Here is a 17896-nt window from a genome sequence, read left to right on the forward strand (position 1 = left end):
ATGGAATTGTAATAGATTTAAGCTTGTTAAATCTTGGGATTTTTTCTGAGAAAACTTATTTCTACAAATATTTAATCAATTAGAAAAGTATTAATATAAAAGTAGCTGGTGGAGGGTATTTAAGATTCGGCTCAGCCGAATATAGCACTCTAACTTGTTTTTAAATAATATATTCAATATGTGGTACCATTTTAAAGCTTCATCCAATGGACTATTAATCATAAATAATCGTCTCCTCATAATTGTTATATTCTAAAAAATATAAAATTTGTATGCGCAATTTTGCAAGTTTTGCACACCGTTAGACGCAGCTTCAAAAACATATTTTGTTTAAGAAAAAAAATTTAAAATAAGGGTCTGAACATATCATAACAAAATAAAGATATTTGAAGATGAGTAAAAATTTGAATTGAACATGTAAAATCGTGTCCCCCATAGGATATTTTAATGAAAACTGTCCACGGTAAACTAAACCCAAAATATTTTTGGTAACATCATCTGACATAGCAGCGAATATTTTGAGAAAGGCAACTCAAGTACAATTTTTTGAGAATCGGTCTAATATACATACATAATTTTAATTTAATTTCACCTTCATTAACGGTTTTTCTATATAAATAAATCTATTAATTGTAGTCGGCAGCACATGGAGTTGGTGTATCTGAAGATTTGGAACAATTTTCCCTCTGTATACCGAAATCTCCGTTCGATACGGAGGAGCCACTCGAATTTGGCTATCTGCAATTAGTTCAATTACAATATAAAATAAATTGGCCTTTACATTTACTTTTCTCGCCTAAGGTATTGGAACGCTACAATATACTTTTTCGATTTCTGCTTCTAATAAAGAAAATGCAATATGAATTGCATATGCTGTGGTGCCAACAAACAAGAGAGACCAAACTAAATAAGAATCAAAATATTAAAATAATGCATTTACGCAATGAGTTAATGTTTTTTGTCGATAACTTGCAGTATTATATACAAGTGGATGTACTTGAAAGTGAGTATATAAAATATTTATTTATCTACATATGAATGTAAGTATGTACATTAAATAGACATTTATACTATTGATTTACATTAAATTGTTCTTCAACGCCATTCTACACAGGGCAATTTCACTTATGCAAGTTTATGATTGTGGAATAGAGAATAAAAAATAATGAGCATTCTTTTCTTCACTCTCTCTCTCCCACAAATTCAAAAACTTGATCAAGAAAAGATGTTTTATGTATATATATCAGCACACTGTAGTTTAGAAACTTTTGTTTTTGGAAATAATTTGGTATCCCTGAAACTATTGAATACATCGCAATGAAATTTCACATATTTGGAGCTGAGGTGTTTTCGAGTCGATTGACATCGTTATAGGTGATCGAGGACTGAATGAAATTTAAAAAAAAAAAAATCACTTAAAATCCATTTATGATCGCAATAAGTTTAAATTTAAAATATAACTACTCCTTGAGAAGGTATACAAAAAATACGTTTACATGTGTGTGTTACCTCTTTAGCTTTAAGAGACATTTAGGTTTAAATTTGTTTATTCTTAAATTTTCCGATCTATTTTTAGTTTTTTTAATGTGGCGGTCCTACGGAGGGCCGCAAAATTTTTTAAAAATATCCCCTAGTTTTCTGATAAAATTCTAAATAAAGCAAAAACAATTTCTCAGCTGTTAGACTATGACGGCTGTATTTATAAAAACTTATTTTAGGTTTTTTTTTTTTTTATTATTTATGAATTCAAATTTACAATTATATATTGAAATGTGGTCTCAGCGCCTCTAGGGCTTTATTGAGACAACGTTGGCAAGAAACAATTATAATTATTTTTACAACTTAACTTTTTACAAAATTACAACAATAATAAAATTAAAAAAAAATAAATAGCATTTCAATATTATATAAATAAATTTATATCAAAAGCATTTCAAGATTATTTAGATAAAAATCTTTAACTTTTTTCTTAAACAACGATATGGACGAACAATTTTTGACCGACTGAGGTAAATCATTATATGCCACACTACCGATATATTAAATTCTTTGTTTAGTGATTTCTAGGCGACACCTAGGAACCTTCAGATTCGTATTATGTCTTGTGTCAAACAAAGTTTGGTTACCAGAAAAATTGATTGTGTGGTGTCCAATTCTGTTTATAGTTTTATTAACATAGAGCAAAACTTGCAGTTTATAAATACCATAAATTGGTAAAGCAATAATGTCGGATATAGTTGAGGGAGATTAAACACAGCCTTTAATGATTTATTTTGAATTACCTGTAAGCTTTTTAAATCAACATTTCTCTTGAATCCATACACAAGTGTAAGGTAATTAAGATGACTTTGAATAAGTGATTGAAAAATTATATATTTGGTGTTCTCATCAAGTTTATATCTTAGTTTATACAGGATGCCAAGTGCTGGAGATATTTTCGATCGTACATATTTAATATGATTTTTCCATGATAAGTTATTTTGCAAAATAATTCCTAAATATTTTATTGTGCCTACTTCAACAATCTGTTTCCCATCAATAAATAATGCGCTTTCCTCTAAATTTCTATTAGGTTGAGGTCTAAAACGTACGATTTTTGTTTTATTGTTATTCAGTACCAATTTATTTATTCTTGCAAATTCTAAAATAAGTGCTGCATCCCTTTATGCAAATGTTTTAAAAACTAAATTTTCCTTGTATGGGTAAATTAGACATAAATCGTCTGCATACATTACAATTTTCCCTTTTAGATCCAAGTTATTGATATCATTAACATAAATGTTAAATAATAAAGGACCTAACACACTTCCCTGAGGAACCCCGTACTCAACGTTACCCAAAGAACTTTTGAATTTATTTATTTGCACATACTGCTTACGATTTGTCAAGTAACTTTTGAAAAACTCCAATTCTCTGTTCTTTACACCATAAAATTTAAGTTTTTCAGCCATTTTTGAGTGATTTACAAGGTCAAAGGCCTTAGAAAAATCATAAAAAACCACACCTACTGTACTGAAACCCCTATCCAAACCATCACATATATGATTGACAACTTCTACCACTGCATTATCAGTACCACAACCCTTTCGAAACCCGTACTGATTTGGATATATTAAGTTTTCTTTCTCTAAAAATACCGATAATTGATGGTGCAAAATCTTTTCAAATACCTTATCTATAACTTATAAAATAGCGATAGGTCGGAATTTGTAAAGTGTATTACCAAGAACTTCCTTTGGGATTGGAATGATCTTGTGAATTTTCAGATAATCAGGCCATACTGAGTGGCGAACAGATGAATTGAAAATTCTTGCTAATATTGGTGACACAAGTTCCCTACATTCGTATAAACATCTTGACGTTATGCCATCAGATCCTGGGCTTTTATTCATATCTAAATGATAAATTAATTGATAATTTTCATTTTCATTAATGTGATCGAAAACAAATTGATTACGATTATATTTTAATGAACGAAGAGCATTACAGTTATCTCTAGAGTTGTACTCAATTCCGTTATTTAAATCCTTAACAGATTTTAAGAAAAAATTATTTAATGATTCAGCTTTGTCATTATCATTCTGGATTAATACATTATTATCATTTTTAACAGTAATATCAGATCTCGAATTTCTTCCTAAAGTCTCATTTATAAATTGCCAACACTTTCGTGGATTATTCCGAACATTATCTAAATTATTATAATAATAATTAATCATACACCTCTTAATAGCCGTTTTTATTATTTTACTAATTCTCCTAATAGAAATATTAATATCATCTTCTTTCCTCTTTTTTCTTTTTTTTAATAATTTATTTTTGTAACTTATGAGAGCTAGTATATTACCATTAATCCATGGTGTTAATTCAAGTTTTAAATCTTTCCTGGTTCTAGATAGTATTGTTGCAGTAGCAAAAGCATTTGTCATTGACTCTATTAAGTAAGAAGTGTCAACATTGGGATCATCAGTCAAGTTAGAAACAGACAGAGTACGACATAATTTTTCCCTAACTTGGTTATAATCACAATAATAACGACTAACATCTACTAAATCGGTCATGTTCGATTTACAATCAATTTTAATATTCATAAGATTATGATCTGATAACTGCCACTCTATAGAATCAACTTTAATTTCAAAATCAAAATTACAAAATACATTATCTATTGAGGTCCCACTGCTAGGTCTAGTAATGAGAGTATGACAGTTCCTAACATCGTAACATTGAAAAAGGTCATTTAAATCATGTGCCTGAGGATTAGTAATGAAATCAACATTTGAATCACCTACAATTATACAAGGACTCTGAGATACAGTCATAAGGCAGTTTTCTATATATTCAAAGAATTTATCAAAATTACACTTTTGTGATCTGTAAAAAGATAATAGCTTCATAGATTTTCTAGTTACATTATGACTTTCTAAGGTGAGCACGATAGAGTCAATAAAGTATTTACTCTCACAGATTTCAACTGAAAATAATATAAAATCTCGAACATATATTGATGGACCACCGTAAGAATCAGATCTACAACAGTGAACTGTGTTATAACCCGGAATTCCGTAAAGTTGTATCAATTTACTATCAAACCATGTTTCTTGAATACAAATAATATCTGGTAGTTTTAGTAATGAAGATATTTTAGATTTAAATTTGTTAAATTTATCTATGGATGAAATGCTTCTGACATTTACAGATATAATAGAAAAATAAGATTTAGTTAGATTTTTTAAAAAAGTATTATAAGATAAAATTGAAGAAAAATATTTATTTACATTCATTACTTTGTGTTCTGTATTAAAATATACTTATTAAAAAGATATAAAAAGTTTTATTAAGCAGGTGACAAAAAATTAACATCATTATCACTATTATCATCATCTACAAAGGCATTCTCACGACGATGAGATCTTCGAGTATTATTTGTGGTTGCTTCTAATAATATATTATCAACTTCTTCAAACGATTTGATAAGCTTAGGTTTTGAAAATTCACTTCGTTTAGCGTATATACGACCAGCTAAACTATAAACACGGCGATATCCAATTTTTTTTAGACTCTTAGCATGGTTAAGCAAAAAGAGAGTTTCTTTACTTTAAAAGTCGTTGATAAATATTGACATGTCTTCTTTTTCCTTTAGTTTGGGTTTTACTGACATAACCATCTGTTTGGCTTTTTTGTTGTTGAATTTTACAATCATAGTTTGCTTCTGCTTATTAGTTTTTCTAGTTTCTGGGTTTTTATTTTTCAAGAAAAATGCCTCATCTATGTTTGTAGCTTCTATTTTCACATCAAAACCTTCTAAAAACTTCATTAATGTTTCAACAGCATCTGTATCTTCCTCACATTCCAAACCATTAATGATACAATCATTTTTGACCCTTTGGTCATTTAGGATTTTTACAGATGTTTTTAAATCAGCTATTTCTTTTTTTAGGTTTTTGTTTTCCTTTTGCACAGCTTCTATTTTCTTTTTGTTTTCATTTATGCCTTTAAGTATATTGTCGAATTTTGTTGACATAAATTGCATTGTTGCTTGTAACTCATCCAGCTGATTTAATTTTGAAAGTTGTGTTTTGATTGCATTTAGTTCTTGTTTTAGGTCTCCACCGCTTTCGTTACAATGGTGACAAATATACTCATCGCTCTCATTTTGCAACAGCTGATCAAATTGACGTTTGTCGAGAGTTGTACAAATATCATAATAAGTATTATCACATTGAATTCTCCCATCTTCTTCTTCAATTAGTAATATTTTTTTATTAATATTAGTACTTTTACGTCTTTCTCCAGGCATACTTGATATTATTCTAGTAACTTACAGTTGCTTTTTTATACAGTATAAACCAGGTCAAAAACAAAAGACTTTTAATTTTTTTTTTTAGTTTTTTTTTTTTTTTTTAAATACCACGAGCACAAGAAATAATGACTTTTGGATGTTAGGGTTGCCAACGTTTATTAAACAATTTTAAGCAAAATTCAGGAAAATCATATTCATAAACGTCAAATAGCTTAAAACACCTTCAATAAACCATTGACAAATATAAGAATTTTATTGAAGGCTCGGCCCTTCATTAAGCCAACAATAACCCTAAAAACATTTGGAAGATATCGTCCATAGAAGATATAAAAGCAATAGCTTCGTTTTATCATTTAGATGAAAATCATCAAAGCAATATTTGTTTAATATCGAATTTTTATTTATTTAAAAGAAAATTCAGCAATAAACAAAAAAGTGTATTGTATCTCTAAATTATCATACGGAAGTTTTTATAGCAATACTCCAAACAAAATATTTATTAAAAATAAAAATGTTTTAAATGGTTATTATTATAATCTTAAAACTAATCAAGAAATTCATGCAAATCTTTGGGAAATATAATGTGTCTGCTGAAGAATATTGTTCGGGAATGCAGAAACAATTTCAATAATATAAATATAATTGTGTTGTTTTTAAATATTTAACAAAATGCATTTTTATATAAAAATTTATCAATGTACCTTCTTTTTGAAAAAATTAAGATAATCTAGCAATATTTTTAGTTTAGCAGAGAAAATATGAATTATGATTTCTTCAAAATTTTCTGGTTGACATAGAAGAAATTACAAAGTTAAGTATGATTTCGTTTTATACATTTCGAACAAGTTAAAATGTAACAAATTATAAATCTAACACCCCCACTCGAAATCTACTTTAAAACAATACCAAAATTTTACAGAAATTTAAATGCTTTTCCTTGGAAACGAGTTTAGTCAAAAAATCAGCAAGTTGATCATTTGTAGATATTCCAATAAACGAAACTTGATTTGTTTGACGTTTTTCTCGTATGTAATGATGACTTATATCAATATGTTTGGTTCTTGGAAGATATATTTCATTTGAGGCTAAGTGTATTGCACTTTGGTTGTCACAATATACCTTAGTAGGAATTTGATCGTTAAATTCAAAATTAAGTTCCTTTTCCAGCAATCTTAGCCACATGACTTCTTGTACCGATAACGCCATATATTCGGCCTCAGTTGTAGATAATGCAATGGTTGGCTGTCGTTTGCTATTCCAGGATATTGCTGCATTTTGTAATAGATTAACGTAACCAGTAACTGATCTTCGATCTTCCAAATCATTGCCCCAATCAGAATCTGTATACGAAATAAGATTATTATTGCCATTAGTATAATAATTAACTTGTAATGAGTAGTTGCTTTCAAATATCGAAAAATACGTGTAACAGCTGTCCAATGAATTCGGGAAGGAGCTTTATTAAATTTACTTACAAAATTTACAGCTTGACTTATATCAGGACGGTGCATTGAGCAGCAAATATTAAACTACCAATTGCTTGTTGATACGGTACATTTTTTATTGTATCATATTCACATTCGGATTTTGGAAATTTGTAGATATTGGATTACAATTTTTCATTTCATATCTTTTCAGCATGTTTAGAATATATTCTTCTTGATCCAGAGTTATATGTTCATCAGTTTTAATTATCCGCATTTCTAAACATCGTTTTGCTTCACCTAAAAATTTAATTTTAAATAATTGACTAAAATCATTATCATTAGTAAATAGGAGCATATCATCTACATAAAGAGCCATAAAAGTAATTTTGTTACCTTCAATTCTATAATAAATGCAAGGATCAAATTTAGAACGTTTCATACCATATTTTTGTAAAGCGTCATTCAATTTATTATTCCGAACATGACTTGCTTATTTCAATCCATAAAGTGCTTTCTGCAACTTTAAAACATGTCCATTGGGAACTTTCACAACTGATGGCGCTTCAACATAAACATTTTCCACCAAATCACATTGTAGAAAGGCAGTAACTTAGGGTTGCCAGATTCCGATTCGCAAAAAGCTGGACATTGGGTTTTAAAAAGCTGGACAAAAAAATACTGAGCAAATGTTAATTTTGGTTTTGTGTAAATAATTTCACAGTGATACACAAAAAAATGCAGGGGTTCTCATATACCAATTCTGTTTTGTTATAGTCCATAGAGTAAGAATATATTTTTAGTTTTCCCCGATTACTTCGTTAACTTAGTTTTTAAGAGCAAAAGATGTAAAAAGCGCCATTTTTGAAGTTTTAAATTTAAAAAATCAAAAGTACATAAGATGTACGTAAAGAAATTGACTATCGCTCGCAATAATAGGTCTTTTCGCGTACTTTCCAGTAACTTAATGATAGAGAGTAATTTTTAATTTATTCTCAATCAAAAAATATCCAAAAAAGTACGCGAAAGCCATTTTTTAAAAAAATTTGCAAGTTTTTGTTTATAAACAAAGATTTTGCTGAAATCTCAATCGCTAACAAAACACTAAAAACAAATAATTGAAACTTTGATTTCTTTCCTAAGGTGGAAGTACACAACACGCGTTGAGGCGGCAACGCGTTTTACGCTTTTCAAACTTTTCGCGGTTTACAAGCTGCAAGTTATACAGAGACTATTACAAGACTATTACTGTTTTAAAAATCAAAATTTTAAATTTTTGTTTATTTTTTAATATTTTTCTTTCATTGTTGGTGAAATTTATTTCATTTATATTTGTTCTTATTCTATACACAACTCGCTTTGTACGCGGCAACGCGTTATAGGCTTCTGTCAAAAAAAGTTGAAATAGTGTGTTTTCATTTAACAAGTTACACACTGTAGTTTGTAACGCGTCTGCCGCGTTGTATTTTGTTTTGTAGAATAAAAATAAACTAAAATTAAATAAATTTCATCAACAATGAAAGAAAAAATGACTATCGTTCGGAATAATACATATTTATTACGACATCAGCTTCTCAAGTGTTGAGACATGTTGTCAGTGATGATAGAAGAGGGAAATCATAACTTAATTGTATAACAAATGTACAAACAGTGTTGGGTAACATGATTTGACAAAGATAACATAAAAAATATTTCCTAAGTTATTGCAGTGTACTAAAAAAATTCTATTTAGCTGGACAAATTAAATTTTAGCTTGAAACTGGACAAGCATCAAAAAAGCTGGACAATCCAGCCAAGTCCAGCCAGGCTGGCAACCCTACAGTACCTGCATCCATTTGTTCAATTTTTAAGTTGTATCGTGTAGCTAAAGCCAACTGGTGAAAAAGTTTCTTCGTAGTCAATTCCTTTCCGTTGTGTGAAACCTTTAACTACAACTCTGGCTTTGTAACGAATAGAATCGTCGTGTTCCTTCTTCTTCTTGAAAAACCATTTTGCCTTAATTACATTGCATTTATCAGGTTTTAGAACTACTATCCATGTTTTGTTTTCTTCTATGGACGATAATTCGCTGTTAATAGCTTCTTGCCACTTTTGGTTTTCTCTTGATGAAAGAGTTTATTCAATGCTATTTGGTTCTTCTTCGGAAAGTTCAGCATAATAGCTTAACCAATTCCAAGAAGTTTTTTCTTTATTGGCTAGTCTTTCACTTCTTCTAGGAATGGATTCCCCCACTGCACCTTCATTACAACTTTCAGTTTCCACAATTTGACAATCAGTAGTTTCACTTGACTCTAAAGATTCTTCAATATTATTGGAATCGTTAGTTGCTTCTAGTTGGTCAGATTCTCCCACGTCATTCTAATTAATAGAATTAAATGATAATGAACTTAAGATGGAATTATTATCTTCATCATCATTATTATTTAAATTCACAGGGACGTTTTCTTTTTGTGTGTTGTCACAACTGAAAAAATAATATTATTTTCCTTTTGTCTGTAATAAATAAAAAGCTTTTTTCTTTTCATCGAATTTAACGTCTCGACATGTTACGACTATCTTTTTTCTATATCATATATACGGTAACCTTTAATGTTAATGCCATATCCAACAAAAATTTCATTACTTGATTTTGAATCCCATTTTTTGCGTTTTTCTTTAGGTATAAGTGAAACAGATAACATCCAAATATTTTCAAGTGACTTAGGTTAGGTTGATAGGAGGATGTATACTACATCAAATCCGAAGAAATACACCTAGGCCACTATCGGGCCTGTTGTGCGCTCCAATTCAAGAAAAAAAAAAAATGTTCACTGAATGTATTATTTTTCCATGTTCAGAAACTCAGTTTCCTGGACGTAATTCCTAAGAATCTTCCAATCGGTGTTGGTTAAGAATGTTATTTCCGGAATAACATCACTTCCAAGATACTTGGATCTAACTTCGACGAATGCCTGACAATGGCAAAGAAAGTGCTCCAGAGTTTCACTGTCCTCTCCACATGCTCTACATTCGTCTGAATTCGCACGTCCAATTTTGTATAGATGTGCTCGTAATCCTGTGTGTCCACTGAGAATACGTACCATCATACTAACCTCAGACTTGCTCATTTTGAGAAGATTTCTCGTCTTGCTCTCATCAGGGTCACCCCATAGAATCTTTGTGGTTCTACCCACCGTTTCATTATTCCAAGAGGCCTTAACTACATCGAGCTCCCTTCCCTTTAAAGCTATTACATTCGCCCTTTCGTTGCCGACTACTCCCGAGTGGCCTGGTACCCATATGATGTGAACCTTACCTCTGGGAGAGTATTCAGTTAAAGCTTTCTTACAATCCAATACGGTCTTAGATTTAATTCTATCACCTGATATCGCACAAATTGCCTTCTGGCTGTCGGTAAATATATTAAGCCCTGTGGGCGCCATATTTATTCTAATCCAATTTACACATTCACTTATTGCTCGTACTTCTGCCTGGAAGCTTGTGTTATGATTAGGTAAACGGTGGTATATTTCTGTTTCTGGGTCTTCAATATAGAACCCCAGGCCCACTTTGTCCCCTAATTTAGAGCCATCCGTGTAGCAACGGATTCCTACTGGTATTTGCTCTAATGTTCCGCTTGACCAAGACATTCTATCTGGGATTAGCGTTTCAAAGTTTCCGACATATTCAGTGTCTGGTATGCGATCAGGCACGTCCGATGAATGTGTATAACCTTCCAATGTGTCCAGTATACATTGATGACGTGTCCTATAACCGTTTTTGGCCAGTTCGCATAAAGTAAAGAGCCGTTCGGCTGTAAGCGCCGCCTCATATCTTATATATGTTTCAATGGGTGGAATATCTAGCAACGTTTCCAGAGCCTTGGTTGAAGTAGTACACATGGCACCACTTATACCCAAGCAGCATGTACGCTGAACTCCCTGTAGTAGTTTGATATTACACTTTTTGTCCAAAGCAGTCCACCAGATTATTGAAGCATAAGCTAGAATTGGTCTAATTACACTTTTATAAAGCCAATTTGTCATAGTAGGACTAAGACCTCATTTCATGCCTATGGTTCTCCTACATATCGCCCAGCACCGATGTGCCTTGTTCATCCTATCCTCTATGTGGTGTCTCCATTTTAATTTCCGGTCAAGTATTACACCTAAGTACTTAACTTTGTCTGTCACCGGTATCTTCTTGCCCAGGAAGCAAGGTTCAGTGTATGTAGAAATTTTTGTCTTTCTTGTGAAAAGACAGATTTCCGTCTTCGCCGGGTTGAGCCTCTCGGTTGAGCCCAGCTCAAGGCCGTATTCAGAGCCTCCTCAGCTCTTCTACACAAGTAATTTGGATCCTTTCCCTTTAAAAGTATTACGACATCGTCTGCATAACAGACAGGTCTAAGTCCTTTCTCGGTTAGGGTCCTTAGAAGGCTATTAATCGTGGTAACCCAGAGTAAAGGTGACAAAATGCCACCCTGTGGTATACCGCGAAATACCTTTTTCCTGATCTCGCAGCTTATCCATCTGTTCCTTAGCATGTAGTTGATCCAGTTACGGAGCACCCGGTCAACATAAAACTGGTCTAGGGATTGGATAAGGGTATCAGTGTGCACGTTATTGAAAGCGCCTTCGATGTCAATGCATACTGCCAGTGTATACAGTTTGCTATCGAAAGATTCACCTATGTAGTGGACAACTTCATTTAAGGCGGTTTCCACCGATCGTCCCTTTACATAAGCATGCTGCTTATATTTAAGGTCTTTGTATGGTATGCTGCTTTTAACCATGCTATCGACTATCCGTTCCAAGGTTTTAAGTAGGAAGGACGTAAGGACTTAGGTGTCGCATAGCTAGGTTTCCCTGGTTTGGGTATAAATATTACCCTTGCATCCTGCCATTTAACTGGGGTATATGCCAATTTTAAGCATGCAGTGAATATCTGTGACAGATGTACGGAAACCAGTCCCGCCTCCATCTGCAAAAGTGCCGGGAAAATTCCATCCGTCCCTGCAGCTTTATAGGAAGCAAAGCTCTTGATTGCCCCTTTAACCATGTCAATTGTAATAACTATTTCCGTGTTACCCTCCCCTTCCTCCAATATCGGTTCATCTATGTTATTCGATATACCGGGTGGGAAATGAGAATCCATTAGGAGTTTCATTGTCTCCTCCATATCCTCAAGCCTCCTGCCCGTGTCATCGATCATAGATTCCGGTTGGACATGAGTTTTGGATAGGAATTTTTTTATCTTCGATACGTCATTTACGCTATCTACCTGTTCACAGAAAAGTTTCCAGGAGTCTCGTTGGCTTTTCGAACGATTTTCTTATATTCATCAAGTTTATTACGATACTCATCCCAGTATACTGCGGTCTTTTTACGCCGTTCCCGGTTAAATAGTTTGCGAAGAGTCTTCCCAAGGTTCCGGATCTCCTGGGCAGATCTCCGCTCTCGCAGAGGGCAGCTGTCCTCGAACGATTCAACCAGGGCACTTGTGAACGTTTCCACTTTGGCATCTATATCCTCTTTATTTCGACATTGAAAAGTGTCCTGACCTAAACGGTTCTTTAGTAAGGTCCCGAACATTTCATTAGTAATTATTTAAAAAGAAATTTTCATTACCATTATTCAATGGATTTTAAAAAATTTCGAATATTAGTTCGAATTTCGAAATTAATTTCGAATATCCGAACATTTTAATGTATTGTCATTAGGTGAAATCGTGCATGCCAATTTTCAGCCCATTCGGACTAGAAGAACTAGTTTTAACAGCTTTAAAAAATTTTCGAACACGAGTTCGAATTTTCGATTTTTTTTTAGTTTTTATGACACAGAGATTAATTTAAAAACATAAAAAATTTTTCGAAAATAACTTCGAATTTTCGAACTTAATTTCGAATATTCGAACATATTTTATTGTCATAAGATGTACTTATGACTGCAATTTGGACTACGGCAACTTGTTTTAAAAGCTTTCAAAGCTGTGCTCGAATCTTCGAAGAATTTTTCTGAATTCTTATCATGGCATGTCTTTTCGCATGTCTTTTGGAACAAATACTTAAGAGCTTTCTATACATGGCATGTCTTTTCGCAACCTCTAACATAGACATAAAGTGACTTATCCAAAGCTAAAATTACACGGCACCTTGCTTTTTCATCTTCTTCAGGTTTGTAGTTTTCCAAGACAACATCTACATATATCCACAGGTTTTCCAATCGTAATTGTGTTTCCATAGCAAAACTCCATGTTAGCCAATTTTCCGAGAAAACAAGCTTTGCTGGTCCATAACCTTTTAGTTTAGCAGAGAAAATATGAATTATGATTTATTGAAAATTTTCTGATTGATGGTATACGCACAATTAGGACGAACGACAAATTTCGCTTAGCACGACGAACGATTGCACAAAAAATTGTTGCGTAAATTCGTCGATTGGAGCACAATAAAACTTTACGCACTGCGAATCTTGCTTTCAGTTCTCTGCTTTTCTTTGTGTTTGTTTTTAACTGCATATTCTGCAGGAAAATTACACTTTTTTTGTTTTAGATCACAAACAAATTATTATTCAAATTTCTTAATTCTCAAATAAATAATTTTTGTTTACATACTGGTTGGGGTGACCATATTTACTAACCAAATATTATTAATCGAAAATAAAAAAAAATTATTTTGAAATATTTCCTCATTTTTGCATTCAAAGATAATTATATTAGTAAGAATAGTATACATTTAATTTATATACAGATAAATATACAAGAAAACGCTTTTTAGAACAAAAATTTACTTTATTTAAAAAATAAATTATAAATAAATTAAAACCAGAAATAAAAACGGTTCGTCGTTCGTCTGCGTATGAAATAGAAATAAATCTATCGCACAGTTCGTTACGAACGACGAATTTCGTCATACGCACTGGTTGTGTGTATTTTCATATACTTTAGTGTGTTCTATATGTGACGACGAAAATTCGTTCCGAAAAGTTCGTCGTTCGTCCCAACTGTGCGTATAGCATGACATAGAACAAAATTACAAAGTTAAGTATGATTTCGTTTTATACATTTCGAACAAGTTAAAATGTAACAAGTTATAAATCTAACAAATATCCTATATTTATCCTTAATAAGATCATCTGAAGATATCTTCTTATTTTCACCCAGCTGATTATAGCTAGTTTATTTATATGGGGAATTTCGTGTAAAGTGACCCAACTTTAAAAATCGATGTCTTACGATTTGGATAAAATTTGCAAGGTTAGTACTATGGGATAGTAGGCCAGACACAATCGGTCTCTATCGGTCAAGAACTGCCGGACTTAGAGGGGATCAAAGTTGGACATTTTGGTCATACAGGGTTTTATTCAAATGAGTGTAACTTTTCACCTATTGGTCCTAGCAAAAATTGTCCAAAGGAGTTCAGATAGCTATTTCTTCATTCTTTCCAAAATTTTTAATTTTTTAAAAAATTTTTTGTTTTTGCTTAAAAGAAAGCTTATACAATTTCCTTGAAGGGCTTTATAGTCCCATAATGGGATGCGAGTGGGATATCTATCAAAAAATTATTTTGTAACTCAAGAATAAAATTTTTTTCAATATTTGGCACTAAATTTTCCACTATTTCTCCAAATGGACATTTTTGTTGTATTTTTTTATTCGAAAGAAAGCTTAGACCCTTTTCTTTAAGAGCTTTGTAGTCACTTAGGGCCAATCTTTAGGTAAAAGATTAACGATTAAATTAAAATTAATCCTCGGAAGATGTTTTTGAGTACTCAATTAGTTTAAGCGCCCAATGAAGGTGGTTTAAACTTAAGCACGAAATGCAAAAGTGTAAACAGCTGATGCAAAAAAATTAATACAATTTTTATAAATATAAACAATAAAATGTTCTATTTATTGATTAGTATAAATTATTAAATTAAATTAATTTAAGTTTTCATTAATTTTCATATTAAATTTACATTTGTTTTCTTCTTTTTTATAAAATATGCATTGTTTTGATAACAAACAGTGACGTTTTCTGTTGTTTTGTACGGCAACACTGCGAAGTTTAATCTTGTACTCAAAAACATCAAAGGGGATTAACATAAGATTAAATTTATTTTTAGATTAACTAATCTGATTATTAATTGACATTTGATTACCATCTCAAAAACCAGCTCTTAGTGTTCTGCTAATTTGTTGCATATAGGCTTTTTTCTTTTCAAAGTAAATTTTCCCCCAAAAATATCTGGACATAAATTTAGCACAAATATACCAGAACCCACTAGAAATTTCATGACATAAATTTTAGCTTTAAGGCCTAAATTGGCAAAATTCTTGGGGATTTCTGCTTTTATTTGTTGCTCTATATCATTTTAAATGTTCTCTATTGGATTGAGATCGATAAATTATACTGGGCACTGCAAACTTGGCAATCCCGCCCGCTTCCAAGCAGCTCATCTCTGCACTTTTTGCATACTTACGGTCGTTATCGACCAAAAAGCGTTATTTAACTGAACCTTAATCCTTTAATTTTTTCCTAAAATATTTAGGATCCATTTCTGCATCCAACATCAATATCGGACCAACTGCACGCCAAGAAAATGCAATGGAAATCATCAAATTTCCCCCATTGTGATATGTGATTTCTCAGGAACACTTTAGCTTTATGTGCATGATTGGAAGATACTAGTTGAAGTTTGATAGGATCAAATTTGATTTGTATTTATGCTGTACTCCAAACATGCAGCAACAACCAAAGTCTACATTTAAGACCATAATACACCATGAGTGAAATATGGCGAATGCGGTGGCGTTTTCTGGGCGTAGTGGTGGTTCATGCACTTTAATAATAACATAGATTACGATTTAAGCAGAGAGTTAGCTGCCTTTTTCATGTTGTTTTTTGTTTTTATTTCTTTAAAAAAAATGAACTAAAGTACCGTTTTATTTTTCTTTTGTATACTACATGAAAAGAAGAATCTTTTTGTTTCAGTTTAAAGTTGATCTTTTGTAAGTGAAGTTGTGTTTTGTTAAAAAAAGTTATTTTATTGCAAACATTTAAAATAATTATGGTGATCTAAATGTAAGAAACGGATTTAAAAATTGGGGTAAATTTACTTCATATATTCTAGTTTTAATACTGACAATTTCCTCTTGATTGTTTGCAGTATCTGTAAAGGAAGATAGCCGAGAGTTTCATAGGAAAATTAAGATTCATTTCATTTATCTTCGTTAAACTTTTTTAGTTATATTTTTATTGAATTAACTATAATACATATTTATTATTTGATAATCATTTTTAAATAAACTTGCATAATTTTAAAATAATTATGAAAAAATATATATTTTTTCTATAACAAAATCGGAAGACATGGTACTTTAACTTACAAATGCAAATAGGATTGTAATCTACATACATTACATTCTTATTTGCAAGCGTTTATAGGCGTCTCATTAACTTCGCTTAGAACTCCACACATTATGTAAGTGAAATTTTAATTTGTCTTAATGATATTGTGGCTTACATTCTAAGCGAGAGCACATCGAATGATCTATTTTGATATAATATTGTTACGATTGTTTAGGTCTTCAGTTTTCGATTGGAGGTTTTTTGTTATTTAAACTTTTCAAAATAATTCAATTGAAGGACATTCCCGAGGAAACAACGAACTGGGAATATATAAACATCTGTAAATAATGCTTGGGGACACCTCATGATATGCGAAACAATGTACTGATTGGTGTTTGACCTGGAAAAATATTGGTAGGACATCAGTACCGGAATTCAGTAATTTTTTTAATTTTAAGTATTGATATCGTAAAGTAATGACAAATATCGGTTACATTAACGAATTTTCATTTCCATAACTTTTTAACAAGCGTAGAATATTTTAAAGACAAATATCGGTAAAATATAAGAATGTCAAAAGTTATGTATTGAAATACATATTTTTAAAATATAAAATTATTAACGTGAACTTTTTATTGGTCGTTACACTGACGATACTTTTCGACTACGTTTAACGAAAAAAATCGGTGAAATAAAATACTGAATTGGGATACCTAATTATTAGTTTTGATTAATTTGGAAGATTTAAATGATAGATTAACGAATTGATTCAGTGTCAGTAAGTAATAAAATAAAACCTGTAAAAAATATAAGTAAAGTTTAAGTGCCGATACATGATACACCGCAATAAATGGATAGGTATATCGCTTATATACAGGTTTAGCACAGCGAGGATTTGATGATATTCCTCTTTTTTGGGTTATTCCAACAACCAATTAGGAAATAGTAGTGTAAAGTGAAAACTGTAAGAGCGGGGTTTTGAGTTGGCAATCAAATGCCAATTAATAATCAGATTAGTTAATCTAATCATAAATTTAATCTGATATTAACCCCCTTTGATGTTTTTGAGTACAAGATTAAACTTCGCAGTGTTGCCATACAAAACAACAGAAAATGTCACTGTTTGTTATCAAACAATGCATGTTTTATAAAAAAAGAAGAAGGCAATTGTAAATTTAATATGAAAATTAATGAAAACTTAAATTTAAAACCAAAAAAATGTATTTTGGGTGTGCATAAATTATACTAAATATACTAATCAATAAATAGAACATTTTAATGTTTATATTTATAAAAATTGTATTATTTTTTTACATCAGCTGTTTACACTTTTGCATTTCATGCTTAAGTTTAAACCAC

At 31.3% G+C, this 17896-nt stretch overlaps 1 protein-coding gene across 1 annotated transcript in view; it reads left to right on the top strand.

Annotated features, from left to right (window-relative positions):
* Positions 1–17896, top strand: part of LOC119605420 (gamma-tubulin complex component 4 homolog) — a 97716-nt gene that overhangs the window by 71887 nt on the left and 7933 nt on the right. The window contains exon 7 of the mRNA XM_037958522.1: positions 637–1003. Within this exon, the coding sequence (XP_037814450.1) occupies positions 637–1003 (367 nt within the window). The remainder of the gene's footprint in view (positions 1–636; positions 1004–17896) is intronic.

The sequence above is a fragment of the Lucilia sericata genome, unplaced genomic scaffold, assembly GCF_015586225.1.
Source record: "Lucilia sericata isolate MDLA Ls3-8-SP2 unplaced genomic scaffold, ASM1558622v1 Contig000483F_arrow, whole genome shotgun sequence".
In the NCBI taxonomy this organism is placed as follows: domain Eukaryota; kingdom Metazoa; phylum Arthropoda; class Insecta; order Diptera; family Calliphoridae; genus Lucilia; species Lucilia sericata.